This window comes from Caloenas nicobarica, chromosome 22, assembly GCF_036013445.1.
Source record: "Caloenas nicobarica isolate bCalNic1 chromosome 22, bCalNic1.hap1, whole genome shotgun sequence".
NCBI classification, from domain to species: Eukaryota; Metazoa; Chordata; class Aves; order Columbiformes; family Columbidae; genus Caloenas; species Caloenas nicobarica.
This window is the reverse complement of record NC_088266.1, coordinates 5075758-5103387: the sequence shown is the minus strand read 5'-3', so window position 1 is coordinate 5103387 and position 27630 is coordinate 5075758. Positions and strand designations below refer to the sequence as shown.

The 27630-nt window shown below is 48.9% G+C and overlaps 2 protein-coding genes across 8 annotated transcripts in view; one reads left to right on the top strand and one right to left on the bottom strand.

Moving 5' to 3' along the window:
- The window catches only part of NOC2L (NOC2 like nucleolar associated transcriptional repressor), a 39721-nt gene extending 15230 nt beyond the window's left edge, over positions 1 to 24491 (top strand). Inside the window, exons 13-20 of one of the 2 annotated variants that reach the window (XR_010607448.1) lie at positions 4454 to 4567; positions 4732 to 4833; positions 8067 to 8210; positions 11812 to 11925; positions 15507 to 15642; positions 20350 to 20490; positions 22203 to 23168; positions 23959 to 24488. Coding sequence is in view for 1 of the 2 variants with exons in the window: in XM_065650044.1 (XP_065506116.1) it covers positions 4454 to 4567; positions 4732 to 4833; positions 8067 to 8210; positions 11812 to 11925; positions 15507 to 15642; positions 20350 to 20490; positions 22203 to 22348 (897 nt within the window). In the remaining variant the exon portion in view is untranslated. Of the gene's footprint in view, positions 1 to 4453; positions 4568 to 4731; positions 4834 to 8066; positions 8211 to 11811; positions 11926 to 15506; positions 15643 to 20349; positions 20491 to 22202 lie in introns of both variants that reach the window. The other variant, XM_065650044.1, reaches the window with a different exon arrangement.
- Positions 24492 to 24973: 482 nt separating this feature from the next.
- The window catches only part of SAMD11 (sterile alpha motif domain containing 11), a 139328-nt gene continuing 136671 nt past the window's right edge, over positions 24974 to 27630 (bottom strand). For 4 of the 6 annotated variants that reach the window (XM_065650038.1, XM_065650036.1, XM_065650039.1 and 1 more), the window contains one exon: positions 24975 to 26549. In XM_065650038.1, the coding sequence (XP_065506110.1) occupies positions 26304 to 26549 (246 nt within the window). In that variant the 3' untranslated portion in view covers positions 24975 to 26303. Of the gene's footprint in view, positions 26550 to 27630 lie in introns of all 6 variants that reach the window. The other 2 variants (XM_065650040.1, XM_065650042.1) reach the window with 2 other exon arrangements.

The window sequence follows — 27630 nt, the reverse complement described above, 5'->3', positions numbered from 1 at the left end:
GACCTGCCTGAAGTCCCAAGGTGGCTGTGGTAATGCTGGGAGGAGAATCTGCATTCTGACACTCAGCCAAGTGCTTTAACTACGAGCCTGTTTCTTCCAGCTCACATATTCAGCAGTGACTTAGTCAATAGACATTAGTCCCATGCCACACGTCATGAAACAAAACCCATTTTAAATTAGCCAAACCATGATGAGATTGCGGGATCTGATCAGTGTGTTGGTACTAAGCAAGACTAGACTTGGGGGACATGACTGGGATCAGGGGAGCAGAATGAAGCCTTCCCAGTGTAAGGTATGCTCTGAAAGGCTGCTCTGTCACTGCAGCTGAATCCAAATGTAGTAAAAGAATGGCTGTGGAGTTTGTGACCCTGTTTTGTGCACTTCTTGGAGAGGGTTTTGCATGGCCTTAGAGCATAGACTCTGTAAGGCTTCTTGTGTAAGAAGTGACTGTGTTACTCTGTGTTTCCCTTCCACCTCTCCATCAAGGAAATCTAATCCTTGCTACCTCTGTTCTCAGCCCTGTTGCTTCTGTACTTTCAAGAGACGGCAGGTTGAACATTTGTGCAATTCTGTAGGCGCAGGAATTCCCCAAGCCCCTGCCAGCAGCAATGAGGGCTGGCTGCTTGATGCATCGTGACAAGAACTGATGTTCCCCAGCATGGATATCCAGTGCTGTTTCCTTTCAGACTCTGCTTTCCAGGATGGAGCAAAAGCAGCAGCTTGCTAATATTACATCTTAGATAAGAGGAGGTGGCTTGGGAGAAAGTGTAAATCAGGCAGGCTTTTATTTTTGTATTGTGACTCCCCTCGAATGCCTTGTGAGATCCCAGACACATGTGTTGTGTTTGGCTTTTTTTTTTTCATCACTTCAATTATTGTGTGACAGGCACTAGTTTCTGCAGCAGGAAAATTGGTGGCTCATCTGCTAGAAAGCAGGTGTAGATAAACAAGGTGGAAATCTCCCCACAGGCAGACTTTGCATGCGAATTTACAATTGGCTTCCCCTGTGGAGGGATGGGAGAGGAGGTTAACTCTGACATGCTTTGGAAGGCATGAGTTTTTCAATTTGAGTCTTGTTTTGGATGTGCAGCTTGCTTCAGAGAACATCTCCAGGGGCTTTGAATGCAACATACATGGGAGTGGGCAGTGGATTGTTTTGGAGGAAATTGGCTGATATGAAAGAGTGTAGCTGGAGAATTAATAATGCTGGACATTTAAGTACAGATCTCAAATTAGTTTTCTACAAGACATGGGCTCTTTGCCTCTTTTACGCAAAGACTTCAGATAGACTAAACTGAACCACTGCACCAACTGAAGACGCATCTTTCCTTTGCCTCGTTCTCTTCCCTCCACCGCTATATTGCAGCTCTTAAATTCTGGATCACAGCCTGTTTGAGTGAAATCATGCCTGACCAATCTAATAGACTTCTACGATGAGAGGGAACATAGAAGATGGAGCCAGGCTCTCTGAATGGTATCCTGTGACAGGACAGGGTGCAATGGGCACAAACTGAAACACAGGAGGGTCTGTCTGAACATCAGGAAACTTTTTTTTTTTAACTGAGGGTCACTGAACACTGGCCCAGGTTGCCCAGGCAGGTTGTGAAGTCCCCATCCTTGGCAATAACCAAAGGCAACCTAGACATGGTGCTGGACAGCTGGCTTCAGGTGTCCCTGCTCGAGCAGGGCGGTTTGGACCAGATGACCACCAGAGCTCTCTTCCAGCCTCAACCATGCTGTGAATAAAGATGTTGAAGACAGATTTTTCTCAATGATGGTGATAAGGGGTTCTGCTTAAGCACTGGAAAAACAAAACAAAACAACTATTTTATATGGTGAGGCTAGAATAGGTTCCCTGGATAAGTAGTGGAGTGTCTGTCCTTGGAGATACTCAAAATCTGACTGGACATGGCCCTGAGCAACCTGTTCTAGTTGACCCTGCTCCATCACTTCCAGAGGTCCCTTCCAACCTTAACTGTTTTGTGAGTGCTTCTGCGGAAAGTTGGGCAGCTTCTCTGAACTTGACAATAAACAGACTCTGCCGGAGCAGCTTAACTAGTCTGTGTCAGCCTTTCCCTGGCTGGCAGAGCTGGGGAAGCTGCAGGCAGGCCCAGCAAAACGCCGTGTCCCTGCTGTGAGCTGGCCTGGGGCAGCCAGCGGTGCGGGATCAAAGCACGTGCCAGAAGATTTATGCCAGAACCTGAGAAAAAGAAATGAGGGGGCGGATGGAGTGATACGGTGTAAGCACTGTGGGTGCAGAATTGGTTCTCTGCTTTGCCCTCTGGCAGTGTAAACTGTATATATGACCATCCTTCCGACTAGCCACATGGAAATCATCTGCGTGCCTGAGATTGCCAAAAATCCTTCCCCTTCCTGCCTGCATTGCCCTGTCCCTTCCTCTGTCTGCTAGTGGTTATTACTTAAGCCAAATGGTTGGCTTCTGACATTTTTCTGGCCTGCTAGTCCCTCATTATCGCCCTTCCACTCTGCCACAGGATTCCTAGACATCAGTCATCCTCTCCTCCAGTCTGGCTGTTAGCTGATCCATTCTGTGCAGTTTTGAGACAGGAACCACATTTTTCTCCCTTCCTGTGTGTCCTGACTGGCTCCCTAGCACCTCCTGGGAGGGTTTCATTTCCCTGCTTGCCCACCAGCATGTCAGGATCCCACCGAGCCTGACGCCTTTTGCTTTAATGTGTCTGACCTCAGGGATCAATACTACTGTTTTGGCCAAAGAAATAACCGTGCATAACGAGGTTTATGGCATCGATTCCCGAGGCTAAGGCTCTTTGTTTTCACAAGCCACCAAGCTTGTCCCTCCCTTCCAAATAACCTGGATTGACAAATAAAATGTAAAAAAATCAATAGTCGTCTCCATGCTTTTCTGGCCTGGGGGTATCCATGTGACCCGAACGCCCTCCCTTTCCTCCTCAGCTCGCCACTGGCAATCAGCATGCTGCATCCCCACGTTGCTGGGCTGGTTGGGGTCCGATGATGGATGTGTTGCTGCTGCACAGAGGGAATAGAAATTATTTCCTGCTCAGGAGTGCAATTTAACAGTGTTAGGGACAGGGAATGGAACCGTAGGCTGCTTTTGAGGTGCTCGAAAGTATGCGTGGGCAGAATATTCTCATCAGCCCCCTCTCAATGGTTATCATCAGATATGCAAATGACTACCGATTGTTGGCTGACTTTTTTTTAATGAGAACCCATTGCTAGTGAACACCTCCCTTGTTTGCTACTTGTTGTCCCCTGATGGGGGTCTCTGGGGACCTGCCCCTGATCAAGAGTTTTTTGCAGTTCTTGTGGTGTTTCTCTTGAAATCTGCCCCTGCCAGGCTGGGAAAGGGCGTTTTTATATTGCTGCTCATCTTAGGAACCTTTTGCACCTTCCTGTGTCACATCTTCAGAGGAGGAACAGCACAGCACACAGTCTTACTGGGGTATTTTACCCATTGGGGAAGAGGCTTTTCTAATTCTTGGTTTGATTACAGTTTGTTAAGTTTTAAGGCAATAATGACTCTTCTTAATTAAAACCAAACTTGAGATGCCACCCTGGAGAGCCAGTCACACACACATACATAAACTTCCTCTCTGTTTTCTTTCTACTATGTAAGCTTCATATCTTCTGTTTCAGAAATACTTTCTCCCCACCCATTATCATTAAACAAGCTCTGAAAAAACAGAAGAGCAAAGGTGCAGGTCTGTCTTTTGACATTATGTACCAGTCTGCTGGGCATCCAGCTATGCCCTGGAGCTTGTGTGTGCTCGTCGTTTTGATGAGCGTCGTGCATGGTTTCCTCTCAAATTCTAGGAAGGGGCCAGTTTTTCTCCTTGTCTTTTGCTATAAAATGAAAAGTGTCCATGGAGAATAAAGATGCACTTATTCAAAGGCTGTCCAGTTATAATTGATAAAAGGAATACCAATGGGAGATGTGTTAGAATAGAAGCCTTGCCTGGCAAGAGGTGTTTGTGTAAAACACCTACTGGTGTGTGCTTCCTAGGACAATTATTTCAGTGAAAATTAAAGAGTAATGGATTTGGTGTAAGCAACATTTAGCTTTGCTGTTGAAAAACATCTTGCCTTAAGGGACAGCTCCAAAACACACTCAAGCTTTGTAGTACGATCTTTCTGACCGTTAGAAGCATGGGTCTGAGGAACAAACCTCCGGTTTCTTGTGCTGTTGCTTCTGTTGGTTTTGTTTTACCTTGCACTTCTCCAGCATCTTTCACACTCAGGTCTCTAAAGCTAGATCCAAAGTGATTGATGTTTGCTCCCTGTCTTTTGCTGGGGTATTTAAACTGTGGGCAGTGATCAGAACAGACAAGCAGCAATTAGAATTTCTGCATCATCTTAGCTCTGCCACCAGCTGTGTGATCTTAGTTGAGGCATTTGATATCTGTTTTGTTTTGTGGTGTGATCAGATTTACACTCATTTTCTTTTCTGTTGTAGATTTTCCAACAAGTGGATTTCAACAAGAGGCCAGGACGTATAAGTGCTAAGCCTATAAACTTCGCAGTGATCTTGAAGCTTTCCAATGCCAACCTGCAGGAGAAGGCGTTCCGAGTAAGTGGAACCCCAGCAGCACACAGCTTCTCTTTAAAGAGCAGAGTTGCCCTAGTAGTATGTTTTGTGTTCCTGTCCCATAAGATTGGAGATTAATTTCCCAATCTGGGTGCTGTAGGGTTTCATTCCTGTCTGATACCTCTATTTCTGTTTCCCGTCCCCAGGATGGACTCATTGAACAGCTCTATGACCTGATGCTTGAGTATCTCCATGGCCAGGCGTACAGCATTGGATTTCCAGAGCTGGTTCTTCCCACTGTCATTCAGGTAAGGTGTCAGATGCTTCTTGGTCACTCCATGAATGTGCACAGAGTGGGATAAAGTCATTTAAGCTAACAGTGAACTGAAGATGGTCCTCACAATGCAAGAGGGGGAACTATTTACCTTAATTTTAGTTTTTCTTTGCGTTTTGGGGAACTCTTCTGGATGAACAGAGGCATAATATCTAATGAGGAGACTGAAGGTAGGTGAAAGTGGCTGTGGGAGCCAAAGTGGAACAGAGGGCTGCAACACTGCTGGAGAGATGGTTTTGTCTAGTGAACGCAGATGCGAGCTTGGCAGTTCAGAGTTGTCCGAATTTCTGTGTTGTCTGAGAGCAGTACCTGTGCTCTGAGCCCATACTTTTCCTTGCCTTACGGCCTCTCTCATGTGTTCTCCACAAGATGGCAATCTTCCCTCCTTTCAGTGTCTCCGTCAACTGGGGCACTTTCTCCCCAGGTTTCCCTGTACAGTTCCCATCTCCGTCCCTCCTCCTTGCTGTGCCTAACAGCAGTGCTGCAAAGTGGTCTCCTTTGCCTCTCCCGTGGCATTCCACAGTGCAGGGTGTTCTTCCTGTTTGCATACTTCGTTGTCCGCAATAAAACTGTGCATAATCCTTCCCTAATAAGGTGATAGCTAGGCGGCTTCAGTTTTGAATGAGCAGTGACCTCTCTGCTGTGAACAGTAAGACTGCTCGGTGCAAACATGTTGGAACTTGTTCCCTCTCAGTCCTCTCTATTTTTAACTCCTGAGTGGCAGGTGTCAAACGAGTTGGTTGTATCCTCTGTGGGGACGTGAACCTCTGCTTTGCTTTGCTGTCTTCTGTGAGACCCTGTGTCTGCAGACCTCGTTGCTATGATGCCTCTGCTTGACGTGGGAGCAATGTCTCCATAGGGATTCACAGGCTGCTGGGGAGGTAAATCTCCTTGTTTCTGCTGGATGGAGGAGGCTGGCATCTGCCAGGCGCACGGCTCTTGGCTGGTCCCCGCAGCCTGGCACAGGCCGTTCCCTGGCTGGCAACGCGCTGCTTTGGCTAATGTGAGCTGACAGGCGCACTCTGTGCAAGGAGAGCAGCTCCTGTGCTTGCTCTCGCTTCGTGTGCTTCTCACTTGTCGGCAGCGAACAAAACCCTTTCCTCTCAGCCAGCAGCTGTTGAGAGCATCGGAGCTGTCGGAGCCGATGTTCTAGCTGGAATGAAAAACGGCTGACGCTGGCACCGAGAGCCCTGTGGCTTCCAAAGACACCCTGGGACCAGCCTGCGTTTCTGCAGAGAATTAATGCTATCGGATTCCTATTTGGCTGCCACGAACCACAGCCTCGTGGCGTCTGCTGGGCTGGGGTGCTGAGGTTAGCTTCCCAAAATCTCAGAGTCTTCGGGAAAGTGTGTGTGGGGGGAGGAGGCTTTTCTCCTGGAACGGTTCCAGTTAACTGTAAAAATCCATCTGTCCTGATTCTTCCTCCCCGATGAGCTCACGCTTCTCTCAGTGCCGTGTCGCAGGGGCTGCGTTCCAGCTGGCGGGGGTTGCATTCCTCCTCTTCTGGTCAGCGGTTTTGGGAGGAGCTGGGCTGAGCTGCCTTCAGACTGAACTTTGGAACCTCCTTGCCTGGAAGGCAGGAAGCGCCTGGGCAGATCAAAGGAAAGGAGGAAAGGAGAGCCGGGAGGGAGGGAGATGTTTCGAAGGCTTTAGGAGGACCCCATGGCGGGTCGTTGAAAAAATAGGCGGTTGAGGAGCTCAGAGAGCAGAGCCTGTGTGTCTGGATGCTTGAAGACACTGTCTCTGCCCTCCTTGAGAGCCCTGACGGGCATCACAGGGCAGAGCTGGGACATGAAAGGGAAAAACTGGGCAGGTGTCGATAAGGGGAAGGTTGTACTGGGTTGGAGGCAGGAGATGCCATGATCCGGGCATGACTTACAGGGGGCAGGAGGTGCTGGTTGGCTTTGCCAGCAGCTGCTCCTGCTGCTCGCTCTGTCCTGAGTTCAACATTCCCTCTGCTTTTTGTGAGTGGGGGATTGGGCTTGATTCGGGTTCCCTGGACACACACGTGGCTGCTTCAGATCATTTATAGTTCCCTGTGTCATTTACAGGAAGAGGAGCTGGGTTTTTGCTGTGGTCTCTGCTGGTACAAACCATTGGTGTTTAAGGCTGGCAGTTGGACAGAATCAATCCCACTAATCACAGAGCTGCTTAGCTGGGAACCGGCGTGAGATGTTAATTACACATACACACGCATGTTCTGATTGCTTTTATTCTGGAAAGATATGGCTGTTGTATTTGGCAGAGTGGAAAAAGGCATGTACACACTCCTTGCTCTCGTCTATCTTCTTTTACCTTCTTGGTTGTTCCCTTACTCTTAACACAGGACTGAGATCTCATTACATTTCCTTAATATCTGTGGCAGATAGTGGTGGCACTGTGAGGGATCGCAGGGGTAGGAGAGAGGAGGGGGAAGCAGAAATGAAGCATATGGCTGCGAGAGCGAACACACAACACCAAACTGCACAGATAGAGCCTCAGATTTTGCAGGATTTCTGGTGACACTTCTGCAACGAAAGAAAAATGATAATGTATGTGGCAGCGGATGAAATGGATCTGGGGCTGCAGCTGTGGGGATCAAGTGAGATAAATCGAATGACAAATGCATGTCTCAGTGGAGATAAATATGCAACACCTATAAAAAATAAGTATTTTAGAAAGCGGGGGGTGAGGGCAGGACAGGCTTCACCAGCAGAAGAATAGTTTTGCTGATGGTTCCTTTGTACTTGTTTGATGGACTGTTTGCTTTGTGGAAAGGGAGAAAGGTTCATTTTAACTCCCATTTTTCTGAGTTGAATGTATGATGGCAGGTGGGTGTATGCTGGGGATAAAGGGACAAGAGAAGCCCCTGCTGCTACGTAGTGGGGGACATTCCCGTGTGTGTAGCAGATCCTGGAGCAATATACCCATCGGGAGAGCAGTGTCTGGACAGACAGGGGCTCGGTGTGACTGTCACCTCTTGATTAACACTTAATACCTACCTACTTGGCATGTGAGATCGAGCCAATATGTAATCTTGAAAGGTGACAGGACCCCCAGGGCTGAATACAGGTGATATGCTGGAGTATGGTATGAATTGAAGGGAAAAGGTGCCCAGTAGCGGCTGTCACTGGGGGTGGCAAATGGTTTTTTTTGTTTTGCTGATGGGATCAGTTTATGGAAACTATTACATTGCTTTCATTCTTCCTCTCCTTTTCCTCCTCCCAGCTAAAATCTTTCCTGAAGGAATGCAAGATTGCCAACTACTGCAAGCCTATCCGGCAGCTCCTGGAGAAACTGCAGGAAAATTCTGCCTACATTGCCAGCAGGCGTCAGAAAGCTGCCTTCGGCGTGGCCAGCAGGGAGTCTGTGGTGAGTCTGCTGCTTCCATTTGGGCTTCCTGGAAAGACAGACAGACTCCTGGCTGCTGGGGTTGAGCGAGTGGCAGAGGGAGGAGGGACGAGGAGATCATGGAAACGGGAGCGTGTGGGGTGGGGCAGATGTTCACAAACAACTGGACTCGGCAGGGCTCTGATGCTAGAGCTGGCAAGACTGCAGCCAAGAGCCTCGTGGAGAAAACAGTCCGTAAATTGCATCCTTCTATTATTTATGACACCCACATGCATGGAAGTGCGTTGCTTTGCTGGGGCATCTCCTTTGCTGAGAAGTTTCTTTGTTTTCATCATCATTCCTGATGTGTAGGTGCCAGTTCATGCCTAAAGTTATAGAGGGGATTCTGCCACCTCTCTTAAGTGTGGTGTTTGTGCCGTTTAAGGGGACAGAGCAACAGTGCGAAGTGCTGCTCGGGGAGGATGCCTGTACAATCTGTATTTTTGCACTGTGTTGTCCTATGGGAGAAGGGAGCCTTTCTCTTCCTTTGGTTCACGGGGTGTCTAATGGGGAGCAGAGGAAACAGCCCACTCGGTACTTCTACAGGGTGAAAGATCTGCAGTGACTTATATTTTGTCTGCAGCAGGCAGGTTGTGTGCCCAGGGATCCCTGTGCTTTCCCCCTGCTCCTTTGCAAGCAGATGGTGTAGATTCCCAAGAACGGCCAAAACTCCCACAGGGACTGGGCTTCCCGGAATGATTTGGAGTGTCCCTCAAAGTGTGGGTTGAGTTTGCCAGGCTGTCTCCGAGACACGTGGGGCATTGGCACTTCTTGTGAGCAAACGCCGCCAGAAAAGGGAAGGGGAGGGGAAGTATTTGTATGTCCCCCTTGCCAGCAAGAGCAATTGAAAGCAAGTGCTCGCTGGTATGCACATCCATGCATTTTTGCCTCCTCCACTGTAGGGAGCAGAGCCCAAATTCGGAGCTAATTCTTCCACGCAACGTGCCGAAATGCAGCTTTCATGGAGGGAATCACAGAGAAATAGGTTTAAATAGGGCGATAAAGATTGTGAATGTGATCCGGTCTGTGCTACTGAGTAGTGGGCATGCCTTAGAGAACTGCATTTTACCTAAGGGTCTGTATTCTATAATTTTAAAGGAGAAACAGCCTGGGAATTGAACTTAGTGCTGCAGAGGGGGTGTGGTGGTGCAGTGTTTAACTGAATGTGGAAGAATTGTGAGGAGATCCCTCCTTGCATCCCAGGGACTGTGGTATGGAGGGTTAGGCACACCAGATGTGTTCAGCCTGACTCCTCCCACATTATTTCAAGATTGAGAACTTAACTCTTATTTTTTATGGTAAGAAGCAGGTTAATATTTGAGAGTCAGTGCTTTTTTGAGAGTATAGTGCTAACAGGTTACTATACTAATAAAGGTCTTTGTGGGAGGAGCCAAGAAAAGTGGAGCCTGCAGCTGAAGTTGAATCCAGAGGCATAATGTGCGGCTCTGATTTTAGGTTTATCTGCAGTGATGTGGGCCCTGGATTGACATAGGAAAACGCAGGGAAGGAAAAGAGGGCACCAGGACCCACAGCACAGTGATGCAAAAGTAATAATAGGAGAATTGCAAATGGTTAAATGGGTGTGATGGCATCCTCTCTCTCAAAATTCTTGTTGAGGTGTTCTGACTAGAAAGATGGGAGGGTTTGAACTGTCCTTTTTTTATCTCTGGATTCCAGCACACTTTAAACCAAAAAGAGCTGTATCAGACAGAACAAATAGAGGGTAAAAACCCTCTGTAAGAAGAGTCTTCCTCAGAAGCTGCCCATACCAAGCAGCATCAAGAAATGGCCTGATTGCAGCTGGCAGCCTGATATGAGCCTGATTTATAAATGGGGTGACTTTGCACTCCTCAGGAATGACTCCGCTCGCCGTAGCGGTGGGTCAGATCGACAGTAAAGCTGTTCTGTCTGCTGGCTGGCGTCTGCGCTGGCGAGCGCTGCTGGAGCCGGCGGTACATCAGCCGTCCTTTCTGTCCGATGAGACCCGAGAGCGGCCGCAGGCTCCAGACCCAGAGCCGTGTTACAAACAGTCCCGTGGGGCTTGTGAGCCTGGGACCCACAGTTACCAGAAAAAGGGGCTGTTAGGCTTGATGCAGTATTGATAGCGCCTGCTGAAGGATGCGTAAATAGATTCCGTGCCATTAGAGTGCAGGTGACACAAGCTGGTCGCCGTTTAATTGCCGAAGTTCAGCTCCCGGTGCCAGCTGCAGAAACCACTGATCATCTCCACTTAGTGATGGGCCAAATCAGGAGCTGGCACAGACTGATCTGTTTCACTTCAAAATATACAGCGAGTACTTGCTTGGCTGTGTAAGCTGGGAGTTCTGTGCTGCTGTCCATTGCAGAGAGTTGCTCTTTTTGTTTTCTTGTTCATGTGCTGCTCTTTAAACAAACTTCTTCTCGCACCTTGGCTCACAGGCTGCAGCCAACACACCACAGCTCCCCAGTTTTGGGGCTCAGCAGTTGATTTGGGATCTGCTGAAGGATATTCGAGCTGTTGCTGTGTTTTCTGCTGTGAAGACGGTCTGGCCCTTTATTCCCACCCTGAAGCAGGAATGTTGTGTACACACAGCTGCCCATACAGAACTCTGGATTTGTTCTCAGGATACTCTTTTTGGATCTTTATTAACCTTTGAGTGTATTTTTGTGAGCCTTTGCTCGGGTTGCTCGTCCCCTTCTTCCTTCTGTCTTTCTGCTTACCTTAGATTGACTTTTTACTGTGGGGTGATGCAAAGCCTCTGGGCGCTGTGGTAATTCAGTAATCAGGTACAGTTCTGTGTGGGTTTTAAGTTAAAGGCATGTTGGCAGGTTAAGAAGAATGTATTTTAATACGACACACCGCCACCCCCCTTTCAGCACTAACATGCCAAATGATTGAAGTGTAAAAGAACTTCTAACCGTCGAATTTGCTTCCCACCATTTAGGGTGGTTGCATCTCCTTGTTCTCCCTGCTTGGACAGCGGAAACAGGCACGGCGCTTCTTAATGCTCTGCTCTCTCGAGACTGGGATGAGTCCCAGACCCCGCAGGGGAATGTTTGTTTCAAAAATAAACACTTGGCTGTAGAACAGCAGGAATCAGGCCTCTTCTGGAAAGGAAAAATAGGAATCTGGGAACCCACAATTCAGGCCACCATGCTGAGAAAATGTGGTGATCTTCCATAAGCTAAATCATCCCATGCTCCACCATATAGTGCTCCTTTATGAGGACCTTATGCTGCCCATCAGTGCCATTGGTATCCTGTGCTTTGGTAGTGCATGACCAAGCTGTTGCATTGGCCAACCTGCCCGTTTTATCTTTTTGCATTTCTTTAATCTTCTTGTAGTGCCCAGGCATTGCTTTACCTAAGGAGAGCTGTCAGTCACACCACTCCTGACTCAATAGCTGCTTAAATGATTGTGCCTGAATTCACACTTAGTCCTGCTGACGTTCTTAGTCATGGGTGCCGATTTCCTACCCAGAAGCTGGAAAAAGGTGGTTTGGGAAAGGGTCTCAACCTCTGCTTTTAACTCCCTGCATTTGCCAGTTGTATTGGAAAACTGCTTTGAAAACACTTCTTAAATTTGCACCACCTCTCTCCGCAGGAACAATGGGAGAAGCAAGTCAAAGAGGAGGGGACACCTCTGAGCAAGTATTACACTCAGTGGAAGAAGCTAAGAGAGAAGGAGATACAACTGGAAATCAGCGGCAAAGAAAGAGTAAGAATGAAATACTTCACCTAACTGGTGGCTGATCAAAACCAGTTCTGCTGGTGTGAGCTGGAATGGGCTTGAGCTGTGTGAGTGCGTTGGCTGGATGTTCTTGGAAGGAGGATGAGTGTGGCTCGACGGCAGCCTCGCAAGTGTCGTCAGCTCCCTGCAGACCTGTCATACTGGGATCTCGAGGAGCAACATCTCTGTCCTCTGCTCATAGCCTGTTCGTTTGCCCAGGTTAACAGAGGACAGGTTGAAGTTTAGACTGTACGTACGGTTCCATTTCTGTGTGTTCATGCCCACATTCACAGGCCTTCTCACATTGTTTTGGGCACTTTACATCGTTTCTTGCAAATTTTGTTGCTTTCTTGATAGTAAAGGATTGAGCTCACATAGGCCTTTAGCTCCTTTTCCAGCTCTGCAGAATGTGACTGGATTGCCACGCTAAAACCGAACTTTGCAAGACAGCAGGGAGGGGGAGATGCCTCTCTTCTTAGCAAAGGGAATATCAGAGATGTGTTCTGGTTTGCAGTTTCCTATTTCACCCATGTAGGGGTGGCTGGTTGTGATGTGGGACCTGCGTGAGGAGTCTGAAGGAAAGCTGTCTCGATGCTAATGCGATGAAAGTGGCTGAGCCAGGCGCTTGGCCAGGGAGCAGGAAATAGATATAATTGGTGTCTCCAGTGTGTGGTGGGGAACAATTTAAATAATCGATGGGACATGAGGATGCTTGGCTTAGAGCCAAGTCCTGGAGCATGGCAGAAGACCTGGGACATCCTAGAAATGCACAGCATCGTATACCAGCCCGAGATAAGGACAGGAGGCTGAAATTCCCTGGGGCAGCCGTGCAGAGGGAACAAAAAGCATGCTTGTTTTCTTTGCAAACCCAGCAGGAGAATGTGGCCTTTGCAGAAAGGGAATTTGGGAATTTTCCTTTGCAGGAGGAAATTCTTCTGTTAAGAAACAGCAAGAAGTGATGACTGTGAGCGGGGCTAATCTTGTGCCCCAAACTGGCCCTGCTGATGTGAGCTGACACTTCCCTGGGACTGAAGCAGCTGTCATGAGAGGACATCAGTGTCAGTGTAGACAAGTCCCTGCCTCATATTAAATGGAGGAGGGAAGCTGGAGCTCCTCGGGGTGTCCAGGACCAGCTGAGGTGGAGAAGAGCAGCCCTTGAGCGGGATTGCTTTCCTACAGCAAGGCTCGAGAGGGTGACTTCTGAAACCAGGGCAAGTCTGAAGGGCAGTGGCAGGGACTTGTGTTCTCTCGGAGAAAGTGAGCTGAACAGATAAACTGGAGAGAGAGGCAGATTTGGAGGGAGCTTTCTGAAAGGCCTGTGGCTGCCTGACATCTTTGCGTGGTGAATGGGGCTGTTGTCTCTCTCGATGGGGACCGCGAGCTTAATGATGTGGCATTGTGAGCCCCAGCAGGAGAGCGAACACCATGAGGCCCATTAGGGCTGGGAAAATCCATGTCCCATTAGCAGCCATTGGGGGGAAAAAAATAACAGAAAAAAAAAAAATCAGCCTGGCTCTCAGCTATGAGCCGCAGCTTGCCTTATATAACAATGCTGACCCTGTCCGCCCATTCCGTTTGCTTTTCCCAATGGTTTTTAATGGGATGTAGACTAATCAGCTTCGTGAGACTCAGTAGATAGTAACCCTCTAGTTGGGGATTAAAAGGCTGGCCCCCAAATTACCTAATTACTGCTGCTGTGTGATGAACATAGGCTGTATCTGAGCTGTGGCTCACTACAAGTCTCATTCCTTTGCCTTGTGATCACTCTGCAGCTCTTGGGTTTTCTGGTGCCTTTATTTTGAGGTGCCTGTCTCAAAGACCCTCCTGTGGAGTCTCAGAAAGCTGGAGGTAGCACAGCTCAGCGTGATTCTAACACCAGGTCGTTTTTCATATGCTCAGGTTGAGTTCAGCCAGTACTGATGTCACCCAAAACCATTAGAAGCATAGGTGCCGATATGTTTTAGCTTGAGACCTTTGTGTTTTATTTCTGGAGCCTCTCATTGAACGAGCATTTCTGAAGCATCTCCCTCCAGAAAGTTATATGCCAGAACAGAAGAGAGAAGTGAAGCATGAGTCTGTCTTGTCCACCAGAGCTGGTAAGGGCTTAGGAAAATGTTTTCACCCCAGCAGCTCCTCTGCCCCAGGATGCAGCTTGCTGGAGCAGAACCACCCTCAGAAAGGAAATTGTCACAGGGTGTCATTAGGGCAGCCCTTTGGTAGTGACTCCGGATTGCTGCTCCTGCTGCGTTTTGCTTCCCAAATCTGCTTTCTTCACACGTCTTCCCAGCACCGAGACAGCCCAGCCGATCTCCACAGGGCTGGTGGAAAGAGAGACATCTCAGAGTGGAAAAGAGCAGGTAGAAGGATGACTTAAAATTAGGACCCTGCAAATGGTGGTTGGTGATTTGTTCCCCTCTCCCCTTCTCTGGCCAGCTTCTGACTTTCCATCCTGGTGTTGCAGGTTATTGCTTGTAAGTGCTCAGCTCCCAGAATCGATATTGCCCAGCTGGGGACCATAACCACGAAACAGGCTGGGAGAAATTGCTGGAATTGGCTGCAGGAGCAAATGCGTGTCTCTGTGTCTCTCGTTGTCTTTTCCCCCCTCCCGTCCCCATTCTCTCACTCTTTCTCTCTCTCTGCTGAGAGTTGCCTTTCTATAGACCGTGTTTGCTGCTCTTCCTGCTGGGGGAAGCACACGGGGGGGTTGAAGTGGATGTGGTCAGAGCGGAGCGTGCTGAGGTGTGGTCTGACGGGTGGGAGAGAGCAAATGAGTTATTACTCGCAGGGCGAATGTTTCCAAGCAAGCTAATGCGTGCTAATGCATGAGTGCTTCCCAGGAGGTGTGCAGCCGGGCACGGGCAGCGGGCAGCTGATGTTCAGAGAGCACTTGGGATTTAATTTGCATTCTGATTGTCTTTGCCCTGGCTGGCCTGAGCCCTTGCAAGTAAATCCTCCCCATAATCCCCCTCCGGAGAGGTGTAAAGAGCAGCGAGGTGGTGTCAATGGCAAGTACTTAATGGCATTGATATTGGCTGTCTGCAGGAGCAGGGCTCTTGGCCCGTTGATCTCCATAAGGGCCAGCAAGCAGGGGAACTGCGATGCAGACAGACCTTAAGCACCTTCAGCGCCTTGCCATTTAACGGCGCTGAAACCTGCAGCCCAAAAGACAGTGAGAACTGTGACAGCTTTTGGCACTGGTGGAAAACGGCAGCTTCAGAGGTGACCAGCACAGTGTGGCGTCACCGTGCTTGGCTGCCCAAGCTCACACGGCTTTCAGTCCGGAGCCGTCATGCGTGTCTTGCATTTTTATCTGTGCGACGGTACCAGCAGTAGACGGCCCATTAGCAAAAGTAGTTTATTAGGTAAAGATCAATAGAGCAGTGGTGCTTTGCATGTATCATTCACCTTTGTAAGTGCCTCACAAATCTGTTGCTCCCCTAGCTGGCAGCAGGCAGACCCACTGCTCTTGGCAGTGTGGCAAAAGCCAAGTTCCTCTGTTTAAGCTCAGCATTTTATGTTTAAAAGTTCAAATTAAGGCTTTCCTTACTGTTGGTTTTGGTTTTTTCCAGCTTGAAGACTTGAACTTCCCAGAAATAAAGCGTAAGAAGCAAGATGAGCGCAAGGAGGAAGATAAGAAGGAATTCAAGGACCTCTTTGAGCTGGACAGTGACTCTGATGAGGAGAACGTTGGATTCTCTGTAAAAGGTACGGGGCTGGGGCTGGGCATACCTTCTTGTCCGGAATTCTATATGATATGGGTCAATACAGCCCTGCCCTAAGGGTGATGCGTGCTGGCCGTTTTTGGTTCAAAATATACACTATTAGTGAGAAAGAGCACAGGATGATTGTACCTTTTGGAGGCTTTTTAATGTGACAGGCAGAGGTGGTTGAGAGGCTTTTATCTTTCTCTCCCTCTCCTGCTTTGTCAGTCCAGCTCATTTTAAAGCCTTAGTCCTGCGTTAGTTTTCGGTACGTGACCCACTCTCTCCTCCCCTTAGCACCGTTCTTTTGTCACAGACGCTGACCTCATCATCTACCAGAACAAGGATCTTTGGTGGAAGAATGGTTATCCTTGCTTTGCATGCACTTCTGATTTATTTATTTCATGTTGCAAGTATTTTTGAGAAGCCAAGGAAATCTGGAGCCTCTAGAGAGGAGGGAGTGATGTCACACTCTGGCTGTGACCACGAGAGGGCCACAGTCGGTTGTGGAACCTGCCTGAGAAGTTCACCACATAGTTTGAGGGAAAACTTAGATGTTCTTTTTGTAATTTGGAATATTTGGGCTGTCACAGGTGCAGTGTCATTTCTGTAGGAGGGCGACTTGCAGGGATGCAGAGTTCTCTTGTTTGGAGGTTTAACCTACGGATAAAATCCTAGTCTGTTGTGCACATTGTAAGGCGTGAGGATAAATCTTGAGCATTGTCTCCCTCACATATATTGTGAAGAGAGTGCAAATGAGGACTAAGGTCTCTCTCTGCTCTGTTTGTCCCACAGCTGCGGTATCCAGTCACTGCGGTGTCAGCGATGGCTCTTGCCTTCCAACATTCCCAGCTCAGCTGTAGCCTTTGTTCATAGCAGGGTGTTTTCTGGAGGGAGGGAACATGCCCTGAGGGCACCTTCCGTCTCAAGGAGCAACTGTGCTCAGCCCCGGAGACGCTGGGTGGGCACAGCGAGCGCTGGGTCTGCTGTAGCGCCGGGTGAAGTCCCCTCGGGGCAATGGTGTGACCCGCAGAGGGACAGGGAGGCTGGGAAAAGCGTCTGTGTCTTGGGAGACGCACACAATGAGCTCTTGTTCTTACTCGGTGTGGGACGTTCCCAGCCGCGCTCTGTGTTCAGTAACTGTCAGATGGGAGTCAGAGCAGGCAGCGCTTCCATGTGCCGCAGTTCCCTGGCTTTGTGGCCATTGTTCTAGCGGGTGGCCAGATGCGAGGAAATTTGGGAGGCCCTGCGGCTGCTGTGGCCTGTGTACTCGCTTTACCTGTGAGGTTTGAGGGCGTAACAATCTCCTCTCAATATATAAGGCAAAAGGAGAGTCTGGGACAATTGAAGGAATTTGTTTCATCTTGAATCAGCCTCAGACTACTTCCAAGAGAGATATGTTGAGCAGCTGATGGCAGAAATCTAGGCAGGAAGACTGCCCCGAATGGACCTTCTAGGAGAGGAAAGCAAGAAATACAGCTGGAAAACAAGAAATACAGCTGAGAATGCGCAGCGATGCCTGTCTCCTTGCAAAGTGACAGGGAGAGACCTGATCATGGACAGGTTGGTGCTATGGAGGTACCTGTGACACTGATCAGAGCAGATCACCCAAAACTATCCAGAGTTCTTGTTGGAAAGAGCTGATTCCAGAGTCCTGGGGCCTGTAGGTCTCTGCAAAGAACGGGGAGGAAAGGAGGGACTTCTGGAAAGGAAGGGATTCCCTGCCAGAAAAGCCCTAGCTAGATAATTGCAGTTGTCTGTGGCTGTAACTCATCCTCTTAGGCAAGCCCATTGTAAAATCTTTCCTTGGTCTGGAAAACTCTCTTGCCCCTGATGATTACTGCAAAGAAGTCTGGATTTTAGAACATGCTGCCGGTGCAGCATCCTTGTGGCTTTTCGATGGGATGTTGGGTATGAGAATGGCTCCCATCCCTCACCAACCACAGCACTTGGCTTGGCAGATCTTTCCTGTGTTGACAGGACATTCTTCTTCCAATTAGTTGTTTTGGCCTGTCAGGTCCCAGACCAAACTCACAAGAGTGGAAAACTGCCTGCTAAAAGCCAGGAAATCATCAGTTTTCTGTTATGTAGCTGCTGCTCAAAGCCCCCCTCACCTTTTCTTTTGATTTAAATTAAGTGTTGTGTCAGTGAAATGTTGATTTTAGTTTATGCTGTCCCTGATCTCTCTGGAAGTAGGTAGATCTGGAGAGTTCTTGGCTTAACCATTGCTAGCCAAAACATCTTGCTCATTAATTAACTTCTGCCTCAAAAGACTTATATTTCTCAGGGCTGAGCAGGCTTCTGAAGAGCTGGATAAAGCTATCTTTTTTCCTTCAAACCTACTGCCCACAGAACTCACTGTTCAGCCTGTTGTGTGAGCTACAGCCATTGGCCTGCTTTAATGGTCTGTGTAGGATCTGGGCATAAACCTAAGCCTATCTCTTAGGCCTGTCTGCTTCTGAATCCTAACCCCCGTTTTGTGTTAGGCCAGAGATGAAAGGCTGATAGCAGGACATTCTCTCCCCTTGGCCCAGACCTTCTCCCTAGTCCTGCAGGTCCTGCACGAGTTAAGCGCTCTGATCTTTCCTCACCTTACCCTGAGCCTTAGCAGCCTCACAGCAGCCAAAACCATGATAAGCCGTTTATCTTTGACAGCAGCAGCCTTTTCCCTGGCTCCATAAGCTTTGCAGATCTCCAGTCTCTTCTTTCCCCATCCCAACCCTGACTTCAGCCTTCGCAGGAGGACACAGGTCCCCAGTAGGAAAAGCCTCCCACCCATGCAAATCGTCATTCTCACTTCTCAGGCCTTGCAAATCCAGCAATAAATGAATTAATCTCTTCCGCATCCTAGCAAGACTAGCAATAACATATTTCTGTGTCTGGTGTCAGGTTTGTAGACAACTCATTGGGCTTCTTTGTGGTTTGGGCCCCACGCTCCCTCAGTACCGGCACTTCTATTTATTTCAAGGGTTCCTGAAAGAACAGAGAGGGTGGTGGACACTTCTTTGGAATTCGGTCAGTGAGTTCAACACAACTTCTCCTAGTCCTGCCTTGTGCCGGTCTGGCCACTCATTTCAGCAGGGCTGTGCACCCCCAGCATCTCCCCAAAGGGACAAGAAAGGCGGTGGAGGCAAATGGTTCTGTCATATCGAGAGAAACCACCCTCTGGAATGGGGACGGCATTTGGCAGGCAGGACAGACTCCCTTGCTTGGGTCTCTGCAAGGTCTATAGAGGGGAGAGAAACAAGTTTTCCCATTTCAGGAACCCCCGAGGAGGCAAGAGTGGGAAGAACCGGGGAGATGGGGAGGAAAGAGGGTGGATTTGATCAATCTTGTGTCGCTGGTGGGGCTGGGCACGTTCCTGCGTTCCCCTCATTTACCAGCTGACAGATCTCTGGGAGGAAAAGCGGCTGCTCCTGGAAATTATTAATGGCTTAGGAAGAGGCGCTGGGCTGCCTCGTCATGAGGCAATTAACGGCGAGAAGGGAGCGCGGCTGCCGCGTCTCTCCGGGCCCGGCCGTAATGAGTGATCTGTCCGCATTAGGTGTTGCTGTGCCTCTAATGAACTTGAACAGGTTTCTTCATTTATCCCTCGCGTAATTATATTACATCAATTTAATGCCAGACCGGTGGGGGCTGGGGGTGTGGAAGGGGAGGTCAGACATTTTAATTTCCTAGCAGAATAATCCCGGCCCTTCTCGGCGGCAAAATTGCTGCTGTGGGGCTGTCAGCTGGAGGATCCGCGGGCAGGGCGAGGAGGAGGAGGGTTAACCGGAGCACCCCAAGCTCTGTCTTCTGGAGTCTTGCTGATACGGTAGAGTCCTCTTGGGCCGCTGCCTGTATCATAGTGCACAGGAGTGACCCGAGGGCTCCAGTTCGCGTTGTGCCATTGCAGTGCCTGGTGACTCACGCTGTCTGGAGCAACCAGTCAACTCAACATGAGTAAAAGTCCATTTCCAGGGGCTGAGACGGTGATTTCCCCAAGAGCCCAAGCACCCAGAGGCTCTTAATATTCCCCCCAGGCTCCCTGCGACCATCTTCAGAGGGAATTTGCAGCAATTTGTGTTCTTAGACCTTTTTTTTGGTGACAACAGAGGGAATAAAGCTGAGAGATCTCCAAGGATGCCCTGAACCAGAGAGTCTACCCCTATTTTCAGTTACACATAACCACGGAGGGGTGGAGGTGGATGCAGTACTTACTTCTCAGTGCAACCAGCCATTCTGTGGTCTCGGCTTTGTGATTTATTCCTTCTCCTTTCTCATGCCTGTTCAGCAGACTCACTTCTTCTCATCGTGCTGTTCTGTCTGTCCGCCTCCCCGAGCTTTCACGTCTCTCTGAGCAGGGCAGACAGGTTCATGACGGATGTTTGGGTGCTGGTGGTTGCTCCGTAAATACCAGGTAGCAGCAAATCCTGGGCTTTGGCAGTAAAACCCTGCTGTGGGCTTCTGAGGTGATTTCTCTGACTGTGTCCTGGCATTCCAGGTGCTTCTGAAATGAAATGCATCCTTCTGTGCAAGGGGATGTGGTTTTTGGAGAAAAAAAGCAAATTTCCCGTTTAGTGTGTATGTGACTATACTGCCGAGGATGGATGTTGGGATGGCGGTACTTTGCCCTGTTATGTATATATAAATATATATATATATATATATACTGCCTGCAGATGTGTGCTGCTCTTTATTGTTTCCATTCACATACTAAAAATACTTGCAGGTAAAGCCAAAGCCAAGCAGGCATCAGACGACAGTTCAGAAGCAAGCAGTGAGGACTACGGCGAGGATGACGATGAAGAAGAAGGAAAGTACGAAATCGAGGAGGATGAGGAAGAATTGGAAGAAGACGGTGACTCTGATGGTGAGTAGTGCAGTTGGGAGTTATTGCCAGCTCTGGGAACTGGAGCCTCTTTGCATTTTGGGGGCTCCCTTACAAAGGAACCATCTCCTCTTTTCTTGCTGTGCTGCTGTTCCGAGCTGCAGGGACTTATACACACACTGTGGACAGGGAGACCTGGCAGTTCTGCGTTTATATTGAGAGCGAAAGGGTTAAGGCCTTCGCAGGCCTTGCTCTAACAAGCCACCGGTCTCTTTCATCTCTTTTCAGGGGCCTCCTGCAGAGAGGCTCAAACAAACTCTTCAAGCGCAGCCCACCCCACCGGGGTACAGAAACCTGGTACAGAAACCGTGCTCGCAGGCTCTCCGCAGGTTACACAGGCGTGGGGGATGCAGAGTGCACTTCAGTCTCCATCTGAGCCGTGCCTGGGGTGCGAGGTGCTGCACAGCGTAACCCTTTAGTAGCTGCTTCTCAACAGCTTCTCCCAGCTCGGTTTTGCCCGTGTCTGCCAAGTCGCGCTGCAATCGGAGCAGACGGAAGCGGGGCCTGCCAGGATCTCCGGCTGCCCTGGTGTTGCTTTGCTGGGTTTTGTGAGCCGCTTGCTTAGTCCCTGTATTAAAGGGCTCTGCAGCTCCACATGCCATCGGGTGTGATGTTTGGTTGTGGGGAGCAGCCACAAAAGCTCCTGTGTGCAGGTTTTCTTTACTAGTTTGGGGAGCGAGGAGAGCAGGAAGGGGGAAAGAGTCCAAGTGAGAGCAAAATCTGACGGATTTAGTGTGGCAGATGGCTGCGGCTTGGCACGCACTCCCAAACCTCGGCGCCGAGAATAGACGGGTATTTGATGCGTGTTCTGACAATGCTGTAAAGGGTAAAGAGGGAGCATTTTCCGTCTCTGCCTGCTGGAGTACTCAGACAAGCTGAGGGAAAAGCACCTTTCCGTGGTGTCTGGGGGAGCAGGAGCTCTGTGGTCCTGATGTTTTGGTGTCACCAGTGTGGGTTTGAAAGACGTGAACTGCACTGAGCATCCAGTCCCCGATCTGGGCAGCCAGAGGTGGCTTTTTGTCCTTTTTGGCAAGTGGGCTGATGTGGCAGCTGATCCAGGGGTTGCTGAGCAGGGGCCGCCATGTCCTGAGGGGTTGTGGGCACAAAACCGGAGGTAGGAATTGGTGCTGAGCAGGTGCTTTGCTGGTGGAGCCGAAGGAGGATGGGCTGCAGGGCCCCCTTTGGAAACACGGTGTAGGAAACTCGAGCCACGCTTGTGGAATGAGAGGGAAGGGCACTGGGAACGGGGATGTGCACAGCCCCTAGGAACCAGTTCTGACTTGTGCTCCCCACTATTAAAATACCATTTCAAAAGGAGGGAGTTGGGCTGGTTTTGCGTTTGGGAGTCCTACGGTTACCTGTGACAGCTCCTTTCTGTCAGCTCTCCGGAAGACTGACCTGAGCTGTGAGGCTGAGGATTTGGAGGCACTGCCTGTCTCCTGCCCCCAGTTCTTTTTTTTTTTTTACATTATTTTGCGTTTCTGCCGCAGGCACAACACTTAGTTCATTCTCTCCTATTTCCGAGTGCTTCAGAGCCAGCGCTCCGCAGCGCTCTCCTGCCGCTATCTGGGAGCTGCAGCGGCGCCGATCAATTAATGAACGTCTGGGATTAATTAGCAAGGAGCTGTCTTGACTCGCCTCACTCTCGCTCCCAGTAAAGCAGGATTTACACCTCTCGCTCTTTCCACCCGCAGAAGAAGGCGAGGAAGCCGCCCGGGTTCCCCAAGGGCCGCGGAAGCAGAGGAGCTGCCCTCGCGGGATGTCGCGCTCCGACCTCGAACAGCTCGCCCAAGGAGAAGAGGACGTTGTGGAGGACTTGGCTTTCTCTGACGATGACTGAGCGCCCTCCAGGCTCACCCCGGACAGCGCGGCTGCGTCTGGATCAGAGCTGGTAAGAGCTGGGGGGCGCGAGCCACCCCAGGTGCCACCAAGGACTTTCTCAGTGACGCGGCAGAGACGCTACTTGGACTTCCAAGCTTTTTCTACCAGTTATGTTATTTTTTTATAACAGTAAAATTGTGTTCTCGTCAAAGCCAGTAAAAATGCTCAGCACAGGTAATAAAAAGCCCTCATTAAAATCTACTGCTTTAAACAGCACAGGGTTCAGTTTCAGCTGACCAAGGTATGATGGATGCTCTTAGACATAAACCATTGACCAAGTCTGGGGCTAAGTTTGGATCCAGCCGCACCTAGACTCCTCTCCGAGAAGGAGTTTAGAAAGCAAGGGGGTCCATTCTGAACCTTGAGACTCAACGAGAGGGCCTCCTGCTGCCCTTTCACATCTCCTGTCCTCAGATCACTCTAAAACAACTCTCACCCCATTTTTTGGCACATTTCTTCCACACAGTAAATGACAGAGTGAACCTTGCTGTTGAACTCTGTTACACAAAGTTGCACTTGTCTGTAAGTGATCTAAACGTTGCGCTGTGGACCTAAAATTCGACACAAAGGGGAAGGACAAGTTCTTGTGTCCAAGTGTCCTCCTGTCTGTTCAGCCAACCGCCCGTGTGGTCCCGTATTTTGCTCTGGGGCCCTCACCAAACCCTCCCTTTGGGCACAAAGTTCTTCAGGATTGCACAGGGTGTTTCAGAGCTTTTTATCTTCCCTGCAAATGGAAGCCTTGATCAGTAACATCAGGAGCAACTCAGTTCCATCGAGCTGTGAGTATACCAAAGAATTTAACTTCAAGACACGCAGGGGAAGGGGGAGATGGGAGATTGTGCAGGCAGGAAAGAATAAGAAGAGGCGAATCTAATAATATAGGAACCATACTTTGATTTTGTGATGGCTGTTAGATTTGTGCAGGATACATTTGTTTAGAAAAAAAAAAAGGGGGCAGGTCTGAGCCTGTGCTTTGGAACAGACCCACTGTCATCCAGAGTGACATAAAATCACCTTTTTCTAGGGCCGGTCCCAGCTGCTGTTGGTTCTGTGATCACTTCAGGCTGTCTTGGGCTCCAGCGTTTCTTTATTTCCTCCAAGCCAAGGGCTCCATCGCCCGGACGGCTCCGGGAGCAGCTCATTACGGGTGGACACTGTGGCTCAGGGTGGGTGAGGGCAGTTTGTGACCTCCTGGGAAAACAGGAGCAGCTTATCTCCTGAGACCAGTGCTAGTCTGCAGGACATGCAGCTACAAAACAGATTGCTTTGGAAAATAAACCAGAAATAAAAGGTATTTGCTGAGAGAGGTAGGAAAAGTTAAGTATTTTTAGGGTTTATCTGACAGAATCATTCCTGAAAAGTAACTGTGCCTTTCAAGAGCATTGTGATTTGTTAATGCAGATTCTTTTCTTGAAGACAGAGGACCAGGAGTAAATACAATCTTTATTCTCTGTCACCATTCAGGGGTGGCCAAGCAACCCGCACAGACGTGTTCATCTCTGCTGTCCTCACACCAGGACAAGATGCTGCTTCTAAAAACAACCTTTTCCCTTTTATTTTATTTTAAAGTTCTGTTTTCAGGGAGTCGGAAGAACCACAGCTCAGCAGCGTCGCCTTAGTGCAGACAGAAACCCAAATACATGCGCTGCAGCCCGGCTGGTGCTCCCCCTCTCACCCACGTGTGACACCTGGGTGCATGTACAGAGAGAATTAATTATGTTCTTCCTGTCCTGCTTCCAGACAGCGTTCGTTACCGCACAGGTAATTACTGCTGGAGTGCAGCATTGTGGGGCGTTCGCTTCATTCAGTTTGTCTTTTTGGAGCTTGGTGGCAGAAATAGGGATAAAGAGAGTTTCTTTTTCCCTTTTTCTTTTTGCAGCTGCAGTAGGTACCAGACCTGCCCTTCCTAGCCATGCCCCCTTTGTCATATCAGGAGGAGGGACTAACCTCAGAAATTAGTGATTTGGGGTTTATTATTAAACATTATTTTTATTATTTATCATTTATAATCATTTATATTTATATACAAATATATAATATATAAATATATAAACAGATGTGCATTTTATATATATAGAAATGATTATAAATGATAAATATATACATGTGTATTTATGTGCAATTATTATATATTGCATATTATATATCATACATGTTATGTATCATATATACTATGTTATATATTGTATTATATAATAAGTGATATATAAATGCATATGTAAGTATGATATTATATATAATATTTATATTCTAATCATTTGTAGCCCACGCTGAGGGGGACAAAGCACCTGCTGCTTCTTTGTCTTCAGGCACTTACACAAGGGCTGTGGCTCCAAAAAGGAGAATTTTAAGGCCCTAACTGTAAGAAAAGTATTTTCACTCACCTTTTTATCCCAAAGAGGACGGAGCTGCTTTTTCTCCTTTCTCGATCTCTGCTTCTGGCCGCTGTGAAGTGGCTTTTAGGCCAGAAATGCAGCAGCTCCGATGCACCGAGAGTCACCCCCAGGGTAAGGCAGGTGGGCCCGGGAAAGAAAAGAGACTTCTGGGGTAAAACAACGTGCAAGGAGCTCAGGACACCGGGTACCATTTGTAAATTAAGTGTTTTTCTTTTTTATTTAAATCGATTGCTGGAAAGCATTTTTATTGTGATGTGATGGATAATGACTTTTTTTTCCTCTTTTTTTTTTTTTTTTTTACAATATAAAGAAGCTAATGTACCACCAAGCTATTTTTTGTAAGAAAAACGGTAGCACGTGCAACATTTAAACAAAAAAAAGGGGGGGGGGGGGAGAGAGAGAGAGAGAAAAGTACCACGTGTGATTGTTGTTCACAACTGTACAAGTCACAGGAGGTCACCCCAGGAGTTACCGTCTCATTCACAGTAGTAAAAACTCTACCCATAGTTTTTAGGCTGAACCCCCCACATCCCTCCCCGTCCTCGGGGAACGCACAGGAACCGGCTCGTCCGCAGCAGCCCAGAATGTGCAACGACATCCACCTCTGTAACAAGGCTGGAAAGAGAACAAAACCAACCCTACGAACAAAACAAAAAAATAAAAAACCCCACCCTAAACGTAGAAATGAGTCTGTTGTACACGGGAAGGAGGGAGGGGGCCTGTGCCCCTTATCCCGGCGACGCACACGCTCCTTCCTCCTTCTGTTTAAAACAAAATATCTAATGAAAATAAACCAAAACACCTGCAGGGCCGGAGCGCGGGCAGAGTCCGTCCTGTGTGCGCGGAGCCGCCTCTGCCCTACGTACCATCCACACCAAGTAAACATGGACCCGAACTTGCCTTCTTTTAAATTCTTTTTTTTTTTTTTTTTTTTTCCTTTTTTGTCTGTCTTTGGTATTGTTTTAAAAGTTGCTAGAGATGCATAGACACCTGAATGAGGAACTGAGTACAGTTTCCAGAGAGGAGGAGATATTTGGGAAGGTGGTTGGTTGCGTTACTGATGGGTTTTTTTTGCTCGGGGTGCTCAGTACCGTTGGGAGGAGCGGTGCCCGGTCCCCTTCCCTGCTCACAGTCGCACCCAGAAGTTCCTGAAATCCGTGTTTCCGTGAAGAAAAGTCTTTTCTCCCATCCACACCTCTGCATCTCAGACCGGTGAGCGAGAAGGGGCCTCAAAGGGAACGGGGATGTTGCCGCTATCCTCCAGAATGAATCATCTTCTTTCTCTTCACTTGCGCTGTCTCAGTACATCTTTGGATAGTTTTCTTTCCTTCCCTTTATACAGTTTTTTTTTAAAAAAAACTAAAAGCAAATGCATCCAAAAGAAAAATATAAACCCCTCCCTTCCTCACTCCGCTGTCTGCGCTGCCCAGGGAGGCTCCTCCGCTCTCTCAAACCGCGTTACCTTCCGTCCATTCTGCCGAACCTCAGTTCCAGACGCGGCCGTGAGCCGTCCCGCGGTTACGACGGCGGTTTCGCGGTGTCGTTGATGCCAGCGATGATGGGGGGGTTCCCGTTCTCCTGCTTGGGCGAGACGCGGCTGGCGGAGGGGAGGCCGCCGAACGGGGAGGCCACGCTGCCCGTGGACGCCGGTCGCAGCTCGGCCGCCGGCACGTCCCGCTCGGGGGGCCGCAAACCGGGGGGCTGCAGCGGGAAAGCCATGGGGAAACCGGCCATGTACAGCACTCGGCCCACTCGCTTGGCAACCTTGAAAATAAAACAAAATAAAATAAATACAGGGGCAAAAATAAGATGAGAATGTGCAGGGTCTTGAGAAACTGTATTTTCATGCAGCAAGCCTGGGTTCTGTACCCCAGAGTACAATTAAACAGCATTCCCTGAAAATAAAAGAGATTCAGAACAAATATGAGGCCTTGGTACTTTAAACGTGTTTTAAGCTTCAATGATTGATTGCTGTTACCCTTATCTACAGTCACACTGAATAAAGCTCTAGCTAAATGGAAACTTAAATGTATTCATGAGGTGTTAATGTCCAGATCGTGTTATTTGCAGCCTCTCAGAGAAAGCAAAAGTCACTACACATAGCCCTGTGCCAGAAACTGGTTTCTTGACCAACAATGTTGCTTCAGCATGCGATGAACTGGTTCAGCATGACCTGCAGATACAAGAGCTAAGGGACATCCTTGGAATTAAGAGCGGCCATTCCCAATCCACCAAGAAACCCCACAACACCCTTGGTGACTTACCAGGGGAGGTTCCTCCTCTCTTTTTTAATCTAAAGGACGCTCTGTTCTGCAGCAGCGCATCCCAGCTCTGTTTTATTTGGCGCCTGCACCAAAGTCTGGCTGGAGCTGCAAGCTCTGCCCTCGCTCGCATCTCAAGATAAAGATGTGCTGGACTTGCAGCTCAGGCCCTTTCTCCCCAAGTGCAGCTTTTTTTTTGGCCAACTATGGGGACTTAGAGCCTCTTGAACTGCACAGGACACTGCATTGTGTCCACGTCTGAAGAGCAGGAATCGCCCTTAATGGGAGCAGTGGGGCTGGGAGAAAAAAAAAAAAAAAAAAAAACACACACCCATTTACAGGCCGGCTGCTGTAACCTGCTCAGGAACCCGTAACCCTGCAGCCTCGGCCACCGCTGCAGCGCCCACCAAAGCTCCCGCAGCCGATTCGCCTCCCAGCGAGGGCCAAAGGCCCCGTGACTTCCCAGCACCTACACAGCTGGTTCGCATTTGTGCTTAAACAAAAACACGGGCTTGTGTTCAAACCAGACAACCGCGGCATTATTCAGCAACATCAGGACTCTGCTCCCCACAACCCGGCCTTAT